The sequence below is a fragment of the Hoplias malabaricus genome, chromosome 6, assembly GCF_029633855.1.
Source record: "Hoplias malabaricus isolate fHopMal1 chromosome 6, fHopMal1.hap1, whole genome shotgun sequence".
Lineage (NCBI taxonomy): Eukaryota > Metazoa > Chordata > Actinopteri > Characiformes > Erythrinidae > Hoplias > Hoplias malabaricus.
In genome coordinates this window covers 28,145,866-28,164,377 of record NC_089805.1, presented here as the reverse complement: position 1 = coordinate 28,164,377, position 18,512 = coordinate 28,145,866, and the positions used below count along the sequence as shown (strand labels likewise).

The 18,512-nt window shown below is 38.8% G+C and overlaps 1 protein-coding gene across 1 annotated transcript in view; it reads right to left on the bottom strand.

Moving 5' to 3' along the window:
- The window catches only part of sdk1a (sidekick cell adhesion molecule 1a), a 269,185-nt gene that overhangs the window by 6,361 nt on the left and 244,312 nt on the right, over nt 1–18,512 (bottom strand). The window contains exons 32-42 of the mRNA XM_066674238.1: nt 17,889–17,992; nt 17,620–17,690; nt 14,928–15,060; nt 12,887–12,943; nt 12,302–12,403; nt 7,450–7,565; nt 6,746–6,932; nt 4,090–4,227; nt 3,456–3,617; nt 2,143–2,268; nt 1,573–1,737 (exon numbers count right to left, since the gene is read on the bottom strand). Coding sequence (XP_066530335.1) covers nt 1,573–1,737; nt 2,143–2,268; nt 3,456–3,617; nt 4,090–4,227; nt 6,746–6,932; nt 7,450–7,565; nt 12,302–12,403; nt 12,887–12,943; nt 14,928–15,060; nt 17,620–17,690; nt 17,889–17,992 — 1,361 coding nt within the window. The remainder of the gene's footprint in view (nt 1–1,572; nt 1,738–2,142; nt 2,269–3,455; nt 3,618–4,089; nt 4,228–6,745; nt 6,933–7,449; nt 7,566–12,301; nt 12,404–12,886; nt 12,944–14,927; nt 15,061–17,619; nt 17,691–17,888; nt 17,993–18,512) is intronic.

Sequence of the window (18,512 nt, the reverse complement as noted above, 5' to 3'; positions counted from 1 at the left end):
AGGTAGACAGAGTACTGCCTGTGGTGTGAAAGTTTCAGTCTGGACACATGACTCTCCTACAGTGTTCTGCCCTTAATGGACAAACAGATTTTTCACAACAATAAACATGCACTGATATGTAGAAATACATACAGATTTCTAAATTAAAATAAGTCAAAACATTCTCTATAATGAGTACACTTAAGTATCTCAGTATGCAAGAACATATGTGAATAACAGTTTAAATACATAAATGCAACAAAGGTTTATTTTTATTTAACTATGTAAAAACAATGTATAAATCTGTATCTGTTTCTCCATAATGTCTACAGTATTATCGTAGCTATAGGGAACTATTTGTCAACCACACTCTTTAGCTTGCCTGTCAAGTGATCAACAAATTCATGTTTAAATATGATTTTCAGTACATTTCACAGACCAAAACATCTGCCCATGTGGTTTTTACAGCTGCGGCCACATGAAAATGGGTGACCATGTTAAAAGGAATCGAAACGTCCTTGCCAAACATAAAGCCACAAATAAGTCTTTGAAAATCATGATACTGTGTGGTACTAAGTCAGTCTGTGGTATGCTTGACTTGGTCCAAAGTCACAACAACATTTTCAGTGTATCATCAGGTAGTAAGGATTGTGTTGATATTTCTTATCGTCAGTACAGAGTGAAGGTAAGCAATCGAGATGGTCTGTTAGATCACACAGACAGAACTGAGCAGTTAGCACTCTTCTCCACACATGGTGAACTGACCTTTGACACTGTGTGGGTGGCAGCATGAAAAAATGCCTGGCAGCATCCCAGATAGGAAGCTATTGTGGGATAGAAGTGTTTTACAGCATAGAGAGAATTGGCTTAAATAAATATCTGAAGAATTAGGGCAAGAACTTAAAACAAATACAAAAATAGTAATAACGCTGATGAAATCACTGTACACGGAAAACCAGTGTTAGAATTCACTACTCAAATATCTATTCGCTCACTTATGTGTAAATCCTGAAGGTATGTTCCTCCGGTTAAGGACTGGTGTTTGGAGAAAAGTTTTTTGCTTAAATGGTTAAATTAAATCATTTTTGGCTATATTGCCACATTTATTTGTTTAAAAACTTCTCTAAATTGCTCACAGCAACAAAACTTCTCAGTCAGATAATCATACACTGAGGTATTGACCTAAAGATTTATGATCAGGCTTGTTTGAACTTGTTGCCTCTGAATGTTCTTGTTTATAGCAGATTATCTTTTATATTTATATCACACATGACATCATGCTGTCACAGAGCTGGATCAATTACATATCCAGAGATTAAATGTTATCACTGATGATAAAAAACTGCTTTAACAAGGATCTGTGAATACACAACAGCTATAGGTAAATGTCTTGATCAAAACGAATGCCTAAGGCAATAAATAAATCTAAAGATTAACTTTTACTAACTCCAAAAAGTCATGATCCTTTGTCCTGTATTAGTTTCCAGTTCACAGGCTTTTTTCCCAACACAAAATGTGATATCGCATTCAGCCTGACAGCTTTCTTTATTCCCCAGAGACTATAAAATGTCAGCAACAAGCAAGTGTAGTTACCTGACATGGCAGCAGAGGGTGCACTCGGCTCACCGTAGCCATACTCATTGATGGCCAGCACTCTGAACTGGTAGCTGACTCCCTGGCGCAGGCGATCCAGGCTGACTGTGTGGGAGGTGCTGGAGGGGGGCAGATGCCTCACGAAAGTGTCCCACAAACCCTCATCTGCAAGGTGGACATGTTCACAATAAAATGAGTAATGACACAGTACTCTCTGACATCTGCAAACATTCTCACGGAAGGCTACTCTCATTGAAGCCGGCAGGCAGCCATAGTCAGAATTATAAGCAGGTCTTTATAAGCGGCATGCTTTTCTGTAGAGTAGATACAGGCATGAACATAACACAAAAGTAGGCTGGGAACTGCCTTGAGTATTTTTTCCCTGTGATGAACTAACAAGACCTCAATAGGCTACAGTGACTCGTTTTCCATTCAGCTCCTCAGGCAAAACTGGCAAGTTGTGTTCTCATTGTTAAGTTCTGAACTTGCCACTTGATTAAATATGGAGATGAATTTGCAGAGATTGAGGCATAGCCTGCTGCGATATGTATTTGCATAATGGTTCCATACCTGAGGGCCGGGCCTCAATGACATAGCCAGTCACGCGGCCTGATCCTTTTTCCCCGGGCGTCCAGTGGATGGTCAAGGTTGAGCCAGATTTTGTGATTGATGTGTCAGCGGGGGACCCCGGAGATCCTGAAAAATATCCAATTAAGACATCTTTGTTTAAGGTGGTGCTACCCTAGATAGGTGGTACAGGGCCATTGTCCAGCACTGTATGGAGATATTCTGGCTCAAAATGTGGTGATTTCCTGGAACTATCCTCTGCTCAACTATTAAGTTTGAGTCACCAAACTGTTGCCTGAAGGTCCCCTCATCCATTCAATGGGAATTCATTGTAGAGCTAACAGCAGAGAAAAATAATCATAACCACTTTCTGTAATATCTTTCTGTGGTGTAGCTTTTAGAGGGACTGTCTACTTCAACTGTCAGATTCCCATCACCATTGTCACAAACCCAGAGTTTCTTTACAATGCTGCATCAAACCTCTGAATTACACTACATCTTAAGAAATCATTTTTTAAATATCAGTGAAATTCCCCCTTGACATTTTGGACAGTGGTTCTCAAATTTTTTTAGACCAAGTACCACCCAAGTCATACCATTTTAGTGAAAGGGCTGAGCCTAGGGACTAGATCAGTGAGCTTTAAACACAGATCTAGTTCAGCATTCATTTTGTTACAGAACTTGGTCTTGGTCATCACTTGGGCAAGTGGTAAACAAAGTTTTACAAATTCTGTATGGTTTACCTGCTGATGCAATCCTCAAGCTGGCATTGTAAGATGTTACTTGGGATTTGGAAATGGTGGCAATATTTTTTTTTATTATGTATATGTTTAAAGAAAAAACGCAAATTGTTTTTATTTAAACAGAATTATGAGAACTAGAACAGATGTACACCTAAATGCTTTGGATTTTCAATAATTCAGTTTTTTCAGTGAATGTGGTAAGTTTTCAGGTAGCACAGTGTGAGAACCATTGCTTTAGATGTTCTGTAATTATAAGTCAAACATGGTCAAACATGAAAAATCATGTAATACATGCAGGTCTATCAGGGCCATGGGTCCATTTCAAGAGTTTTATTCATTGCTTAATCCTGACCTTACTCTCCTGTGAACCAAGCATCTTATTTGAAAACATGACACCAGTTGGTATGTATAGACAACCAGAATACAAAATGCAGCATCAGTGATCTTTGACCAGTGAAGCCACCTGTTTTGTCCTACTTTATAAGATGCTGTTTTTTTCCAGCAGTGATGTGACCCCGCCACTGTACCACCCATGTCCCATACGATTTGCATGTTTGTATAAGGCTCACCCACCTTGCACAGGGCCAGCTGTAATGTTTGCTTCTGCCTCCGGGCCATAGCTGATGGTTTTTGCTTGCACGCGGAAGCAGTAGGTCACTCCTTTTGTAAGGTCACGCACCTTTAACCAGCGCTGCCAGCTGCCTTGAATGTCCACTGTCACCACCTTACTTACTCCTACACAAACACATACCATAATGTATTTACACACAAAACACACAAAGCGTGTCTCTCTGGGTGGTAGAAAGTCTAAAGCTCATCAAACCCTCTTTTATTTATTGATGATATTACAACAATGCTGTGAATGTTGACACAGGGAAAGTGATTAGCTACTGTAATTTTCGGCTCCAGGGCAGAGTGAAACAAAACAACTTATGGCACCAAAGGAAAATGTGTTTTCTCAAATAAATTATCATTGACTCAACCAGCAACTTGTTTAAGTAACCACTGGGAAGACCCTAAGGGCTTTGGCACTTGATTCTGAGATGGGATTCAGATTTGAGTCGTGCTATTTGTGGTTTAGACCTGCTGGAGTATAAACTGACACCAAAGTGTTAAAATCAACAAATAGATTCAATAACAGAAGTGTGCTGTTTAAATCACCTACATTAGCATCTACAGTATACGCTGAGTGATGTGTAAGGTGTACCATGGATAGGTGCAGTGGGCTCATACACCACTCTGTAGCCCTCCACTACTCCATTTGGTGAGACAGGGAATCCCCATGAGACATTGAGAGTGGTGCTGGTGACTTCAGAGAAGCTAATAAAGCTAGGTGCACTGGGGGCTGGGGAAGAGACACAGACAAGAAAGGCAGAATAGAAAAGGTAAAATATTAATAATGCCATGGAACTCTACTTTCATGGATACTCATTTGCACACCCTCAAAACTGGCAGCACTGATATCTTTGAGACTTCTGCAACTCTTCAACCTTGTGTTTCACCAAATGAACCTCAACAATACATCTGAGAACTCATACATTCACTGCAATGTTTAAACTCAGTTTTCATTAGTTGATCCTTTTGTGATTCCACCAGCAGGTGCCAAAATATGTGATGGTATTGTATTGCCCTTGGTTGGCTGTAATACAGTCCAGAATCTTGCATCAGTTGGACTGATGTTTTAATGGAGATTTGAAGTTCTGAAGCCTGTTTGGCTGTTGGCTTTAGCTTTATAGCCCTACTGTTCCTACTGTCAAGCTCTGAACATTTAAGGTTAGTTTTTCTATTATTCCCTTCTTCAAAGTAGTTTCACTTTGATTTTGTCTTTTTTCTTCTTTGATACTATGATTTTTAAAAATAGTTTGACACTTTTTTCATGCACTAGTTTCTTCTTCTGGTATATCCACTGGCTGTTAAACTACATTCAAACATGCATTAATGTTACAGACCTTCTGTATTCTCTGATCTGTTATTTTTCTACTTTGTGAAGCCATTGTGCTCAATGCAGATTTTACTAGGTATGACATGAGATTGCATTTAATAATTTCATAACTTCTCCAGGGGCAGGACGGTGGCGCAGCAGGTAGTGTTGGAGTCACACAGCTCCAGAATCCTGGGGTTGTGGGTTCCAGTCCCACTTCTGGAGACTGAGGAGTTTGGTGTGTTCTCCCTGTGCCCATGTGGGTGTCCTCCCACAGTCCAAAAACCCACGTTGGTAGGTGGATTGGTGTGAGTGTGTGAGTGAATGTGTGAGTTTGTGTTGCCTTGTGAAGGACTGGTGCCCCCTCCAGGGTGTGTTCCTGTCTTACGCCCAGTGATTCTGGGTAGGTTTCGGACCCACAGCGACCCTGAACTTGAACAAGCGGTTACAGACAATGAATGAATGAGTGAATAACTTCTCCAGGTTCTTACGCATAGTATTTGTGCACCTGCACAAATATTGTAAATTATTTTTGTACATGCCCTCATGACAGTGTGACATGTAGCTGCAGTTACGTAGGCTGCTGTGCACTGCCTCAGGAAAACAGCTCCTTTTGTGCAGAGAATAAACAGTAAGAATTTAAACACATACACCGTATTGGAACAACAACAGGATTTACCATAGGGTGGCCTTCTTTGCAACTCTTGTTACTTTGCAAATTTTGCAGCCTCTATGAAAATCTGCACTGTCCTGCATGTGCTGCATGTTGCTTTGGGAAATGTTAAAGAGAACGAGACGCTGTATTTTCTTGGCTCGTACAAATGAGGTCACATCAAAATCATTTGAATAATTTTTGAATTGTTTTCACAGATGACTCACAGGTAGAGAACACCTTCCTGCCATTGCAATGAGTTAGAGCCTCGGGTAAAATGGCTCCCCTGCTACAACATGATTCAGACTGACAGTGTTCTTAAAGTACATGATTGAGTGTGCAACACATGAATTTCTAATATGAGTGATAGTGATGCAATGGTGATTTAATGGATGGAATAACTTTCTCTGAAAAAAGGAATTTAATGCAGACCAGATTTTCCTGAATAAACTAGAATATGAGAATGGACAGGTGATGGTTATGATGCATGCCCTGGGATCAGATTAAACATTTAAATCTTAAAATCTGACTCTAAATTGAACTCTTTCTGTCATTTTATCTAATCTTTCTGATAATAATAATGTACATAACTGCTGTATTAATATCGTGTATTAAGAACTGTACAGACACATGCTTCTTTTATATTTAGATAGAAAATATGTAACAATTACACACTGGTTATACAAACTAACATGTTTCACTGTATCAATATGGCCAGATATGAGCTATAACTATTCTGGAGTTAAACAAGCTTATTCCCTTCTAAATTCTAATTCTTATTTGCAGTCATTCCATTTTCAGAGCAAATATTTGTGCTTGTAAGTGACCCACATGTGTCACTAGTGTGAACACACTTTTGCCCTAAAAAAACACACATGCTACTACAAACAAGGTGCTGACATTTGATGACAATAATGATATTTGCAAGGACAGTGAAATGTGATGTAAAATAATATAACAAATACATCAACTTTGATTTGACAGTTTTACTATGTCTATCTATGTTCTAGAACCACATACAAGTTTATCAAGTTGGATTTGAATCACTCATATTTTTATACCAAAATATCAGCTGTGACACACTACAATGCATTTTGTTCCATTTCAACACTGTATCAGACGTCTTCAATTCTGGACCTTTGATCCAGGTTCCAGGCCAGGACTTTAAAATGGCCAGCGGTTCATGTATAGTTTAATCCCAATTGGCCATTTTAAATGGCCAACTTGGATCACAGGTCCAAATTTGAAGTATTGTTGACAAAACCATAATGAACAGATTCAGAGACTGACCTGCCTGAAGAGTGCGCCCCCTTCTGGGCTCACTAAGTGGACCATCTCCTGCTGCATTAAAAGCTGACAGCTTGACCATGTAGTATGTATAACTGGTCAGGTTCTTCAGTCGCATGCTAGTCTCTGGCAGAAAAAGTATCTTTACTTTCTCTGTTTCGTTCTGGTTGTCCATCTCCCAATAGTAAATCTATAGGCAAATTTACACAAGGGGAAAAAAGGTGTGAGAGGTGCAAGTCTCTGCTAGCAATTTTTTCTGCACTGTTACATTCTAACCATGTACATTCTTTCTCACTGTTGAATGTCATTTCCTAACAGGTGATGGATGCTGCAGAAAGTATACATTCAAAACTGAAAAAAACATTTCTGACACATAAATGCACTGTCTCCCTTACCTCTGCATCCACATCATGCATATTTCAAAAGGGATTCACTTAACTCCACGCCCGTAATAATTATTTCATGACCCAGATGTCCTGATCTTTTAAACATACTGTCTAACATCCTTATCTATTACAGTACATTATAATAATGAAGACTGAAAACATTTATACTGGTTATTCATCCCCAGGGATGTGGCGAAGGGCATGGAAGCATGAGAGAGTGAGAGAGAGAGAGAGAGAGAGAGAGAGAGAGAGTGAGTGAGAGAGAGAGAGAAAAAAAGAAATACAGAGCTTGAGGAGAAAAGGAGGAGTTGAGGTTGTGACCTTATAGCCCTGGATGATGCCATTCTGAGTCTCCACAGGGGGTGGCTCCCACTGCACCTCCAACTGAGTAGATGACACAGTGTTGACCTGGATATTCTGAGGCGCCACTGAGGGAGCTGAGAGAAAAAAATACTATAAGAAATACAGCATTATAAAGATCTAAGCACTACAAAGAACAATATTTTAATAGTACAGCAAGAGACAAAACTATATATATAAGGCGCCACATTATAAGGAACATGGTACTGTATGAAACAAAGCACTTCAAGATAAACAGAACTGTAGGAGACACGGTAAAGGAGAGCGCTACAGTTACAGTACCACTGGGAACATGGTATTATAAAAAACGTTAAAAAGGTCACAATAAAACATATTAAAAATGCAGTAAAATAAAACACAGTATTTTGAACATGGGATTATAACTGGCACAGCACTATAAAGAACTTAAAGAAACACTGTTTTTATTAAGGGACATATTACAGGAAAAGACACAGTTCTATAACTATGCTCAGCTTCAACACAAATCCTTAACGCCTACAGATACTGACACGTTCATTTTCACTCAGAACATACATATACTCTAACCAAATGCCAAGCCAAACTGCATAGCAGTATGACTAATGTCTCTGTGTGTTCTCCACAAAATTGAGACATGAGACTAAAGAGCTCTCTAGCAGATCACAGCAGTAGACAGGACTACAAGTCGCACTAAACGCTGAACATTTCGAACTAAAAAAATATTTAATCAGAGCGACTCTTACAACTGGAGACGACTCATGAAGCATGACAGCATGTTCAGTTCAATTTAGTGTATGAAATCTCTGATTGTGTGGCAGAGTTGGAGGAATAATTTATGAGTAGGAATGAGGAGTAGTAGCGGTGGAGTTCAGGAGGGAGACGACTGTGAGATGCTCCATCGAGCTGGTCGTTAAAACAGTAATAATGGGCTGCTGCTATCTTCTCAACCTCAGCTCCAGAGAAGCATGAGTAGAAATATGTTAAGAGTAGACACAGTAGTTAGATGGGTAGACAGACAGAGAGATAGATAGATAGATAGTCAACCAGGAAACATATATTTTTTTCCAAAAACCGTTTCTGTAGTTTGGAATTAGAAGCTTAATCCCACAAAACAGCAGTGTGCAACCTAAATTACCACTGCCCACACAAATAATTATAAACGTGATTCAAATCAGCAAATTGTTATTTAGCATCAAATAGATCTACTCATGTCTAATAGTTGAAAAAAAGTCGCCCTGTGAAAGACTGGCGCCGCCTTCAGGGTGTAATCCTGCCTCACGCCCAGTGGCTCCAGACCCACCATGATCCTGAACTGGATAAGCGGGTACAGATAATGAATGAATGAATGAATAGTTGAAAAAAAAATAAGAAGATTGAAGATTTTAACAATATTCTGTACCTTTTTATAAGCCCATTTTCTTCCCAATTTTTTCTATGCCAGTTGTATCCACTAGCTCAATCCCCCCCACTCACACAATTCAACCATCCTGGGTATGCGAAATAAGCAACTGCATCTTTTCCCACTGTTGCTAACACTGCTTTTTACGTCTTAACATGCATGGAGGAGAACAGTAACTGTTAATTTAACAGATGCCCACACTTACTTGAAATGGTTATGTGATAAATATTACACATGCCAATTTAAAGAATTGTGATATGCTAGGTATTATCATGAATATATTATTACTTGTTAGCTTGTTTCAGACCAAAAATAGTAAAGGAACAAACTTTGGACAACAAAAACATGGCATGTTGACTAGGTTGGCTTGGTTCTGTCTATGAACTACTTCTTTAGAAGGCAAAGCACCTTTAACTAGACTCTCCCCATTTCTTGCACGCCCATGAGTCGTCTCTCCCTCACTGCTCATCCTCGAATGGCACCAAAACTGACGTTAATCAGCGGGAAATTCATTTGTTTGTTTGCTGCTCCCCCTCCTGCTGCTGCAAGTAATCTCTCCGCCTGGCCCCCTCTAATGATGCTGTTAATAACCTGATGCTGATAACCCTGTGCAGCTCTGCCAGCTGCTTGAGTTCTTTATGACAGATTCATATTTACTGCTTCATTAAGCTTCTTACGAGAAACGGCCAAAAGCACCCCAAAGAGGTGCAAAGTGGAGAGATGGCCCAACCATTTGGCACCATTGCTCTTAAAGGAACAGTTTGGTGAAAAATCAAATTTACTAGATTTTCCCCTTACCTCAAATGTAGTTGATCAGCCAAGACATGTTCGGTGTCTGAACTTTGCTTCTTTAGCTTTCTATTGGAGCTATGAGACTAATTATGAAGTGATGTGAGCTATAATTTTTAGCCTCATGAAATCTACATGCCTAAATCACATATCTCCAATGCAATTTCAATTATACTTAAGACTTTTTACTCTGTAGCATTGGCTTCAAAAACCTGAGTACTCAAAGTTAGCGGCCTATGGAACCTTTTAATTGAAAACCTGTATTTTGTCCAAGCCTAACATGGCCGTGATTATATCAAACTGAGAGCTCACATTGGTAACACTGTGATGTCATTCAAATCTTGAGAGCAAACTGAAGAACTATGGTGGTAATCTATGAGTAATCTCCTGTTTTCGCTTTTCACAAGTGCTCCTTATTGAAGGCATTCAATTGATCATATAGGGGACAATATAGATCTGTTGATGGCTCTATGTCAGGGCTGGTGGAGGACAGCGCAGTTTGTGTATGGCATCACAAAAAGCAGCACAGCAATTAGAGCCCAATCTCCAATAGAGGAACTTGGACGTCACTGTCATGTCCTGTCTTGCCGTTTGGCAGCTCATTAGATGCTGAAACCCACTCAGGTTCAGCTGTTTGCCAGGGCAATGGGATATTACTCAGCCAGTAATTGCACTGAACGTTGACTGTTTTTAGTAAAGAGGAGACTTGTGCTGAATTTGAAGAGCACTCTAAAATCCACCAGTTCATTAGTTTCAGCTGAAATGTAGAAACAATGGGCAGGGATAAAATTCTATACTTAGATCTGGTCAGTGTGAAGGTCATTAGCCTGTAAAAGCACAAATCTTTTGAATATAAAGGGTAAACTCTGTCTGTGTCTGTCTGGGTGTGTGTGTGTGTGTGTGTGTGTGTGTGTGTGTGTGTGTGCGCGCACATTCTGGTGAGTGTAGAGACAATATGCTGGAACTGTCAAGCACACAGCAAGAGAGCCTTTTTCCTTCTTGGCAAAATCTCTATTTCAGCAAGGTCAAGCCTGCAGGAATGTGATGTAATGTCAGAGAAAAGTGGAAACTGTACAAATAGCCTCTCACCAGCACCCTTTTTAACTTGCGCCGCAAACCTATCTCACCAGCGACACCGTGGGCTGTGAATTTCTGCCCCTTTCAGTTTCTTTGTGTGTTTCTCATAATCTAGGCATCAGTCAGTGTCTTACAAGAAGCTTTATACAGAGGAGGCTGCATGAGTAAGGGAGTTCAGTGATTTTTAGGACTAAAATATCCAATGACAGCTGTCATTCGTATGAGTGAGTGATCACCCATTCTTAATGCACTCCGGCCCCCTCTACAGGCCCAGCTTTGGTGGGACCACTGTCGAAAATTGTGATCCTCACCCCTGCTTTATCCTGTGTCTTGTCTCCTACATTACTGCTGCGAGTACACATTCATATCTGTCTGACTGCTTTAGTAACAGGTGGCCCAGCCAGACCAAAAAATACAGAGAAATGCTACATTTCAAACCCACTATGTGACCAGCTCGATGATGACAGTAGTAGGACAGTACAGGGCTGGTTAAAAGTTGGCCTTTACCAGCATGCTTCTCAGCTGAATCACTTTACAGAGTTAAGAAACTTTTAGAACAACTGGAACTCCATAGTCATAAGTGGACCAAAAAACTCCAAACAAACACACAAATAAATGTTTGCACTAGAGCTGTGAGGCCAGCAAGTACAGTAGTGGGTAGCTTATACCTTCTCTATTAGCATTGTGCAAATTAAATTATTAAGCTTCAAGCCATGTCCAGACTAAGTTACTTGGACTTGTTTATTTGCTAAATTTTGTCTTGAACACCATGTACTGGGTGCAAGAAATGAAAGGCATACTCCAGAGACTAAACTTCACCACTACCTAAAGTGTTGTTCTCAAAATGAAAGATGAATAGTTTGTACTTGATGTGTGTTTGAACTGAAAATTAAAGGAAAAGTGGTCTCTGACATTTGCAAACTTGTACATCACCAATGGAAATTTACAAACGCAAACTGAATGTTTACTGGGGCTGAAATCTTGGGGAGCTGCTTTGGAATTTTAACACGGGATATGTAGCTTATACAGAATTAGATCTATTGGAGTTGATCAAACTCTGTGCTGAGTACAAAACAATGACCACCTGGCTCTCTATCTCCAGTGCTCAGTTAAAGCCAGATATGCTTGGTTTTCTTGGTTATAAAAATAGGACTGGACCTTCATTTAGATACTTAATTTAATACTGTACTCAGTTTAGTCAACTCCAATTGGTCTAATTCTGTTTAAGCTACATATCCCCAGTTAAAACTTAAGGTGTTGTTCTTTAAAATGTATGTTAGACATAAAATTACAGCTCTTGTGATTTAAAAATTGCCATTTAAATTTTAAAATTAACCTTAAAACACCAGGCTTATTAAATACTAAGGCTTATTTTTCAGTAACTAAATTTAGTAAACTAAATTAATCAGACATCAAATATGTCCCAGGAGTTGAACTACATTTGGAACATAAGAAATTGTTTATATTTGATTCCTTTAAGCTGCTTTAAGGAAATGTTCCAAAACTACCAAGTTTTGGCTAATCTTCAAGCAGTTATAAATAGAAATGCTAGTTTAATCCAATGATTACCTGCTTCCCCTACAAACACCTCAACAGGCGTGCTGGCAGGGCTCTCGCCAATGATGTTGTAAGCTGTCATCACAATTTCATAGCGCTTGTACTTCTGCAGCTCTGTGAAGACACAGTAGTGATGAGTATAACATGTACAACAGTATTTAAACAACTGGATCTGAGTTCAAAGATAAAAGATAACTTATAAAAGAGAAGACATTTTTTCCAGTTACATACTGTAAAATGTAGTGCTCAGATAAGAACGATGTATGTGAATTGAATAATTGATGTTCTGGCAGAGAAGGCTAAATGTTCTAGGATTGTTACTGGAAGACTCATGTGCTGTGAGTAGTATTGATGAGGCAAGCCATATCAGTACAGAGAGCCAGGTTTTAGTCTGTTTGGTGCATGAAAAGAATTCTGTCTCTGCGTAACTGAGGCAGACTGTTCCTTGTAAGAATAGGCAGATTAGAGGAAGCACCTTGTCCTCTAAACATGGACCACATAGGGGCATTATACTCTTAGCCAAAGGGAGACTGAATATTTTATTGGTATTTCAAAGACATGCTGCCTAATTTAGACAGATGGATGAACAAAACTTACGTGTGAGTTCGAATTCTGTTAGTGAAGGATTGCTCACTGTCTTCACTGTGCTTTTTGCTGGTGGTGGGAGGGAGAGAGAGCAAGTGAGTGAGAGAGATAGATGAGGAGTAAAATACTAACGGATGAGGCAAGATGGAAATACACAAATCAAAGAGCTATTTCATCATAGCTGTAAATTTTGGGTTTTCAGACCAAGTTGCACTTCATCACATATTCTTCACAGGATTGATGAAATTTCACAATGCTCAACTTTCCATCTACACGGACTGCAATGAAACCCCTAGAGCCAACACCAAAGAGCCCCAGTGATTAATGATTCAACAGTCAATATAAAGCACTAGCACTATATAACAAGCTCGGGTACTAGAGCGCTAATTAGACTTCTGAAACACATTGCTTCAACTATGACTGAGGGAACCTATTTTAACTTTTCTTAAAAATTTTGAAATAAAGTGTCGCATTTTATGTAAAGCATGACATCTCCTGAAGGATTTGTTTCTTTTTTCATCTTTGTCTTGTGTGTCTGCCACGTCTGGCAATACAACAGTATCAGATATGAATGAAAAAGGCATTAGCACTTCAAAAACTGTGGAAGCGAGCATGCACTTCAGTAGAACGCTCCTGAAAATGACAGAGGGTCTTATCAGGTTTTGGAGCACCTGCTGACTTTTGAACACAAGCTGTTAAGATTGAACAAATAGGTCAAAACTGAGGTAATTTGCTTATGGATTTTTGTGTGAGCGCTTGAGCAACACAGAGTTAGCAGCATTTATGCAGGCGATAAGTCAGCCAGAAGAGCAGCGGAGAAGAGAAAAGGAGAGAAAAGTGAGGAGATCAGAGGAGAATGGAGGAGCAGGAACAGGAAGAGAAAGAGGAAAATAGGGGAGGGCCAAAAGAGCAGAAGATACTTCACTTCTCCCCTGGCTAGTGAAAAGAAGTGGAAAAAAAATAAATTAAATACGCTTTCATGCTTGGCTACTCCAGGCTAGTGCATTTAAATGCTGTCAACACTGCCGAGTCCAATTTGGCAAAGGAGATTTATTGGCTGGATGGAGCTTACAGTGAGGAGTGCGATGGCATGCTCAGTGCCAAAGTCTCCAACTCAAACTCATGATTCTGTAGCTCAGAAACCTAATGAATTCACCTCCGCTCAGCCATCTGCCAAAGAATTATTCTCCAGCCACGAGATGCAGTGGAATGGATGATGGCCACCCATTCAGAAAATGCTCAAGTTGACTCTCATGTTATTTGACCAGACACACATCAACACATTTCTTGAGTACTTTCATACGTTTCAGCTCCCGCCTTAGGGATTGTCATTCAGCTGTATCTCTGTCGCAGAGGAAAAATTCTTAACTCAATTTCTTTGGTTATTTTATTCATTAATTTGATCATACCATTTCTCAACTTATGTTATGTAAACACAACAACCTGACCAATAGAAACTTTTAAAAAGTAGACCTCTTTAGGTTGTTTTAAGACGGAAAATAAAACTTCCTTCGTTTCCATAGACATAATTACCCTACATTATTTCAGCTCTGCCAATTCTTGTTGATGTTAAAAAAGAACATTTCAGCCTGGGCTGCTTCTGGAATGATACATTGTATTCAATCAGAGCACAGCTTATTTACATATAGAATGTTCTTTTTAAACACATTAACAAAAAATCTTAATTCTAAGCATAGGGAGAATTTGGAATATGGATATGCAACATTAAATTCAGCCACACATGCTGAACAAAGAATATGATGTAAACGTAGGGATAGGAAACCTTTAAAATTACTTTAATATTCTTTCAGTAACAGATGTTATTAGAGAATTTCTCTTATGCAATTACTGTATTAGTAATATTATCTATTTCTTTCAGTTTCAAAAGAATGTATTTTAGTACATTTAAATGTCAAACATAACAACAATTTTTTTTAAATACAATTTTAGAAAAAAGAAATAAAGAAAGAAATACCCTTATGCTGTGTGCAGATTTTTCTGCTTGAAAGGACACTGCGTGTATGTGAACTGTCATTTTCTTGTACCCCCCTACCTGTCAATTCTCCGCGTGCTGAAGAGCTGTTGATGGCCTTCTTGGACTCCTGTGGAGTGCTGTCATACTGTAGCTCGCGGTAATACAGCCGGTAGCCCACCAGAACCCCGTTCACACTTTCCTCCTTGGGTGGCTGCAACAGCACAGATTAAATTAAAGGTCACATTCCCCTGGCTGGCCTTGTGCTCCCTATTAAAGATCCAGGCAAAGGGGGAAAAAAAAACAGGAGGGAAGGGTCTCTCCATGCATTGGCCTCTATGCCATGCTGAAAGCTGAAATGAAAGATCATGATTTCATCTCAGGACCACCTGGTTGGAGAGTCATTAACAAACACCCATGTTGAAAGTAATCAACTGGGTGAGGCCCCCACACCCACTGATAAAGCAGCCAGCCAGAGAAATGATCCGGCTCTCGTAGGTCATTGGAGAAAGGTTTTACAGCTAATTAACATCCCTTTGGGTGCGATGACTGCAGGCATGCCTGGGTATTAATTATCCTGGACCTGCCAGAGTCTTCGGTGAACTCAGTAAAAACGTGTCATCGGTACTTTGTGTCACTGAGATATGCAAAGTTGCGGGACGAATACCAATCGAGCTGTGACAAGCCGCTCAGCACGTCCTGCTAAAGAGGGCTGTTCATCAATGAGTGCCAGATAATTAAACAGATAATAGCTGTAATGCATGCATTTAACAAGCAATTATATTCACTACACTGGTTTGTCCCCTTGGACTGAAACTCTGCAGTGTCTAACTTAGGATGGATATGTGAAGGCACGGCTGATAAAATGATAATGGTTCAGAGAAATTATATATTTGTCATAATTTATAACACATTTTTGATATTCTTAGCAATGGCACGAACTTAAAAGTTACTGCCATACTTTGGGAAATAAAGTAAATTTTTTTTACTCACTGTAGAGAAAATGTACACACCAACATAAAGAATTCTGACGGATAGGAATTCCGCATGCTTTTCCTAAATCATGTCATGGACAGCAATGATTTTGTGGTAAAACTTACTGTATGCCACTGTCTATACGGCTACATTGCATAAGCTGTTCATGACAATTGACACAAACACATACATAAACCTTTATAAATGCTTATTCCAAAAGGCCATTTTTGTCAACTTTGATGTCAAGGATTTTTTTTGACATTATGATGTGACGTGACATTTTCTGGGGAGAAATGACAGCACATTATGACAACTGACTCTTTTTTGGTATGTTGTCAGGATGTTATATAATGAGGAGGAGGTGACACTTCTTGTCAAATTAAGCAGTTGAAACAGCTGAACAAATACAAATACTCTGCAAAAGTACTTTCAGGTAACAATGATATGGAACCGCTGTGTAATTCAGTGAAAACATTCATAATTCATGTGTAATTGCAGTGTCATGGTATTGAAAGAAATATTTATAAAATATGATGAACAGTAAAATTAAACAAATTTTACTTTAGCCTCACTAAAATCATACATAAATATCATGGTATTTGTTTAACGATTCAGAATATACAACATAAATATTATTTTACTTAAGCTAATTAGCCCACTTGCAAATTTACCTGCCCTGGAATGTACATTTACATTAGTTAATCATTTAGCAGATGCTCATAACTTAAACAAAATGTGCAAACAGTGAAAGCCAAAGAAAAACAAAATACATATAGACTGAGACTGCAGGAATCTGAATACTAAAAATCATGTCCTGTAAGCACATGTCAAGATCCCAGTTGTGGAAGATCTAAGCTGGTGTGCAGCTGAGCTTGACACTTGTAAAGTAAGAACTATCTGCTTCTTTCCTCAGCAGGAAGCCAGTGGAGTGATCTCAGCACAAAGTCACAGAAAATGTTCAAATTTTTATTCTTCACCCCCCCTCTTTTATAAAGAATGAGTAAAAGATTACAGAATTCATGTATGATATACTACAGTTGTACAAAGAATTTTATAGACACAATACTTTTACAGAATTGTCTGTCTAGAGTTTTTTATGCTAGATGCAAGGCTTAATAACCCAACACTGGTGCCCAACCTCCCTTTTGCTCTGGTGTAGCTGAACAGAAGTGAATTCTTCCAGCTATTTTACAGAAATGTACAAAGCCTCATAAATGTATTCACAATATTTATTATTGAGAAGATTTATTTTTGTCAATACTTCAATGTACTTGAGGTTCTCACATTGGTTTAATTTCACTAACTGCCTCATAACCGTCATTATGTCACTGTCACATATCAAAAAAGGAGCTACAAAGTCAGCTGTCATAACATGCTGTCATTTCATAACGTTTTGTCGTTTCAAAATGTTAAGACAAAATGTAATGTCACCAACAATCAATGTCAATCGACATAGTTGTTATGTCAACTTCACTTCAAAGTTGACAGAAGGGCTTTTATGACAGTTGATGCCATTTGGAATAAGCATTCATAAATGTTTATATGTGTTTTGTGTCAGTTGTTATTAAGAGCTTGCCAGTTGTCGTAACACCATGTAGGTGTCATGTATACTTGTACAGTATAAGTGTTACAGATTTTTTTCAAATCTGCCAACAATATGTGACAACAAATTAGCAACACCAATCAGCATTAGAAAATGCATATTATAATAATAAACATTTCCACACTGAGTAATTATTTAATGCTATGTGAAACTTATGAGGGCTGCTAATTATAAGAAAGAAAACTAATACCATACCTGCCACTGCACCAGTACAGATGTAGTAGTTGATGGTTTCACCGACTGAATAAGAGGGGCCTCATCCGGAACTGCCGGGAAATGGAAGAAAATAGTACACACAAAACTCACCAACTCTTTATTCATAACTTTCTGTAGATCCAAACAGTCCAAAATCGAGGGAGTGATAAGTCAGGGCAGTCAGAATCTTCCGCAGCATTTTTATTTGAATCAATACTGTATCAGCTAGCACTAGCGGGCACGTGAGCAACACCTCCATCTTTACTCACCATCTTGTAAAGTAGTAATTGCATCGGTCTCTTGGCTGTACTTGCTGTCTCCGATGTCATTAGTGGCCATCATTCTCAGCTTGTATGAAGTATAGGGCTTCAGCCTGATGGATTGCACATCTCATGAGTTATCTTGCATTGAACAGCATATCACCGACACAATGTTTAGACATCTAAGGGCAATGTCTGGCAGTTCAATTGAACTACCTTTTATAAAGGGGAACACATCATTAAATTCCTTAATTCTACAATAATAACCAGGCAAAACAAACATAGGTGAAATTCTATAAGAGAAATAGATTTGTTTTAATCCAGTTCAATAATTAAGTTCAATTTGTAAAATACAACATTTAACTACTTTGACTGAATCAAAGGTAGAAATCAGTGCATTTTTTGTAGTTTTATAATTTTGCAGTTTCTAAATATGTAATCTACCTTCTGAAAGGTTAGACACAGGTCACATCTGGAAAAAAGCTTGATAAGTCTGGAATAAACCTTTTCTAGAAAGGGAGTATTTGTGAGATATCTGCATGGTTGGATGGAAAATGTTACTCAAAAAGCATTGTAGTGCACATCTCTTCTGTGTCCACAGCTACTAAAGACACAAATCAGGCTTAAATAATC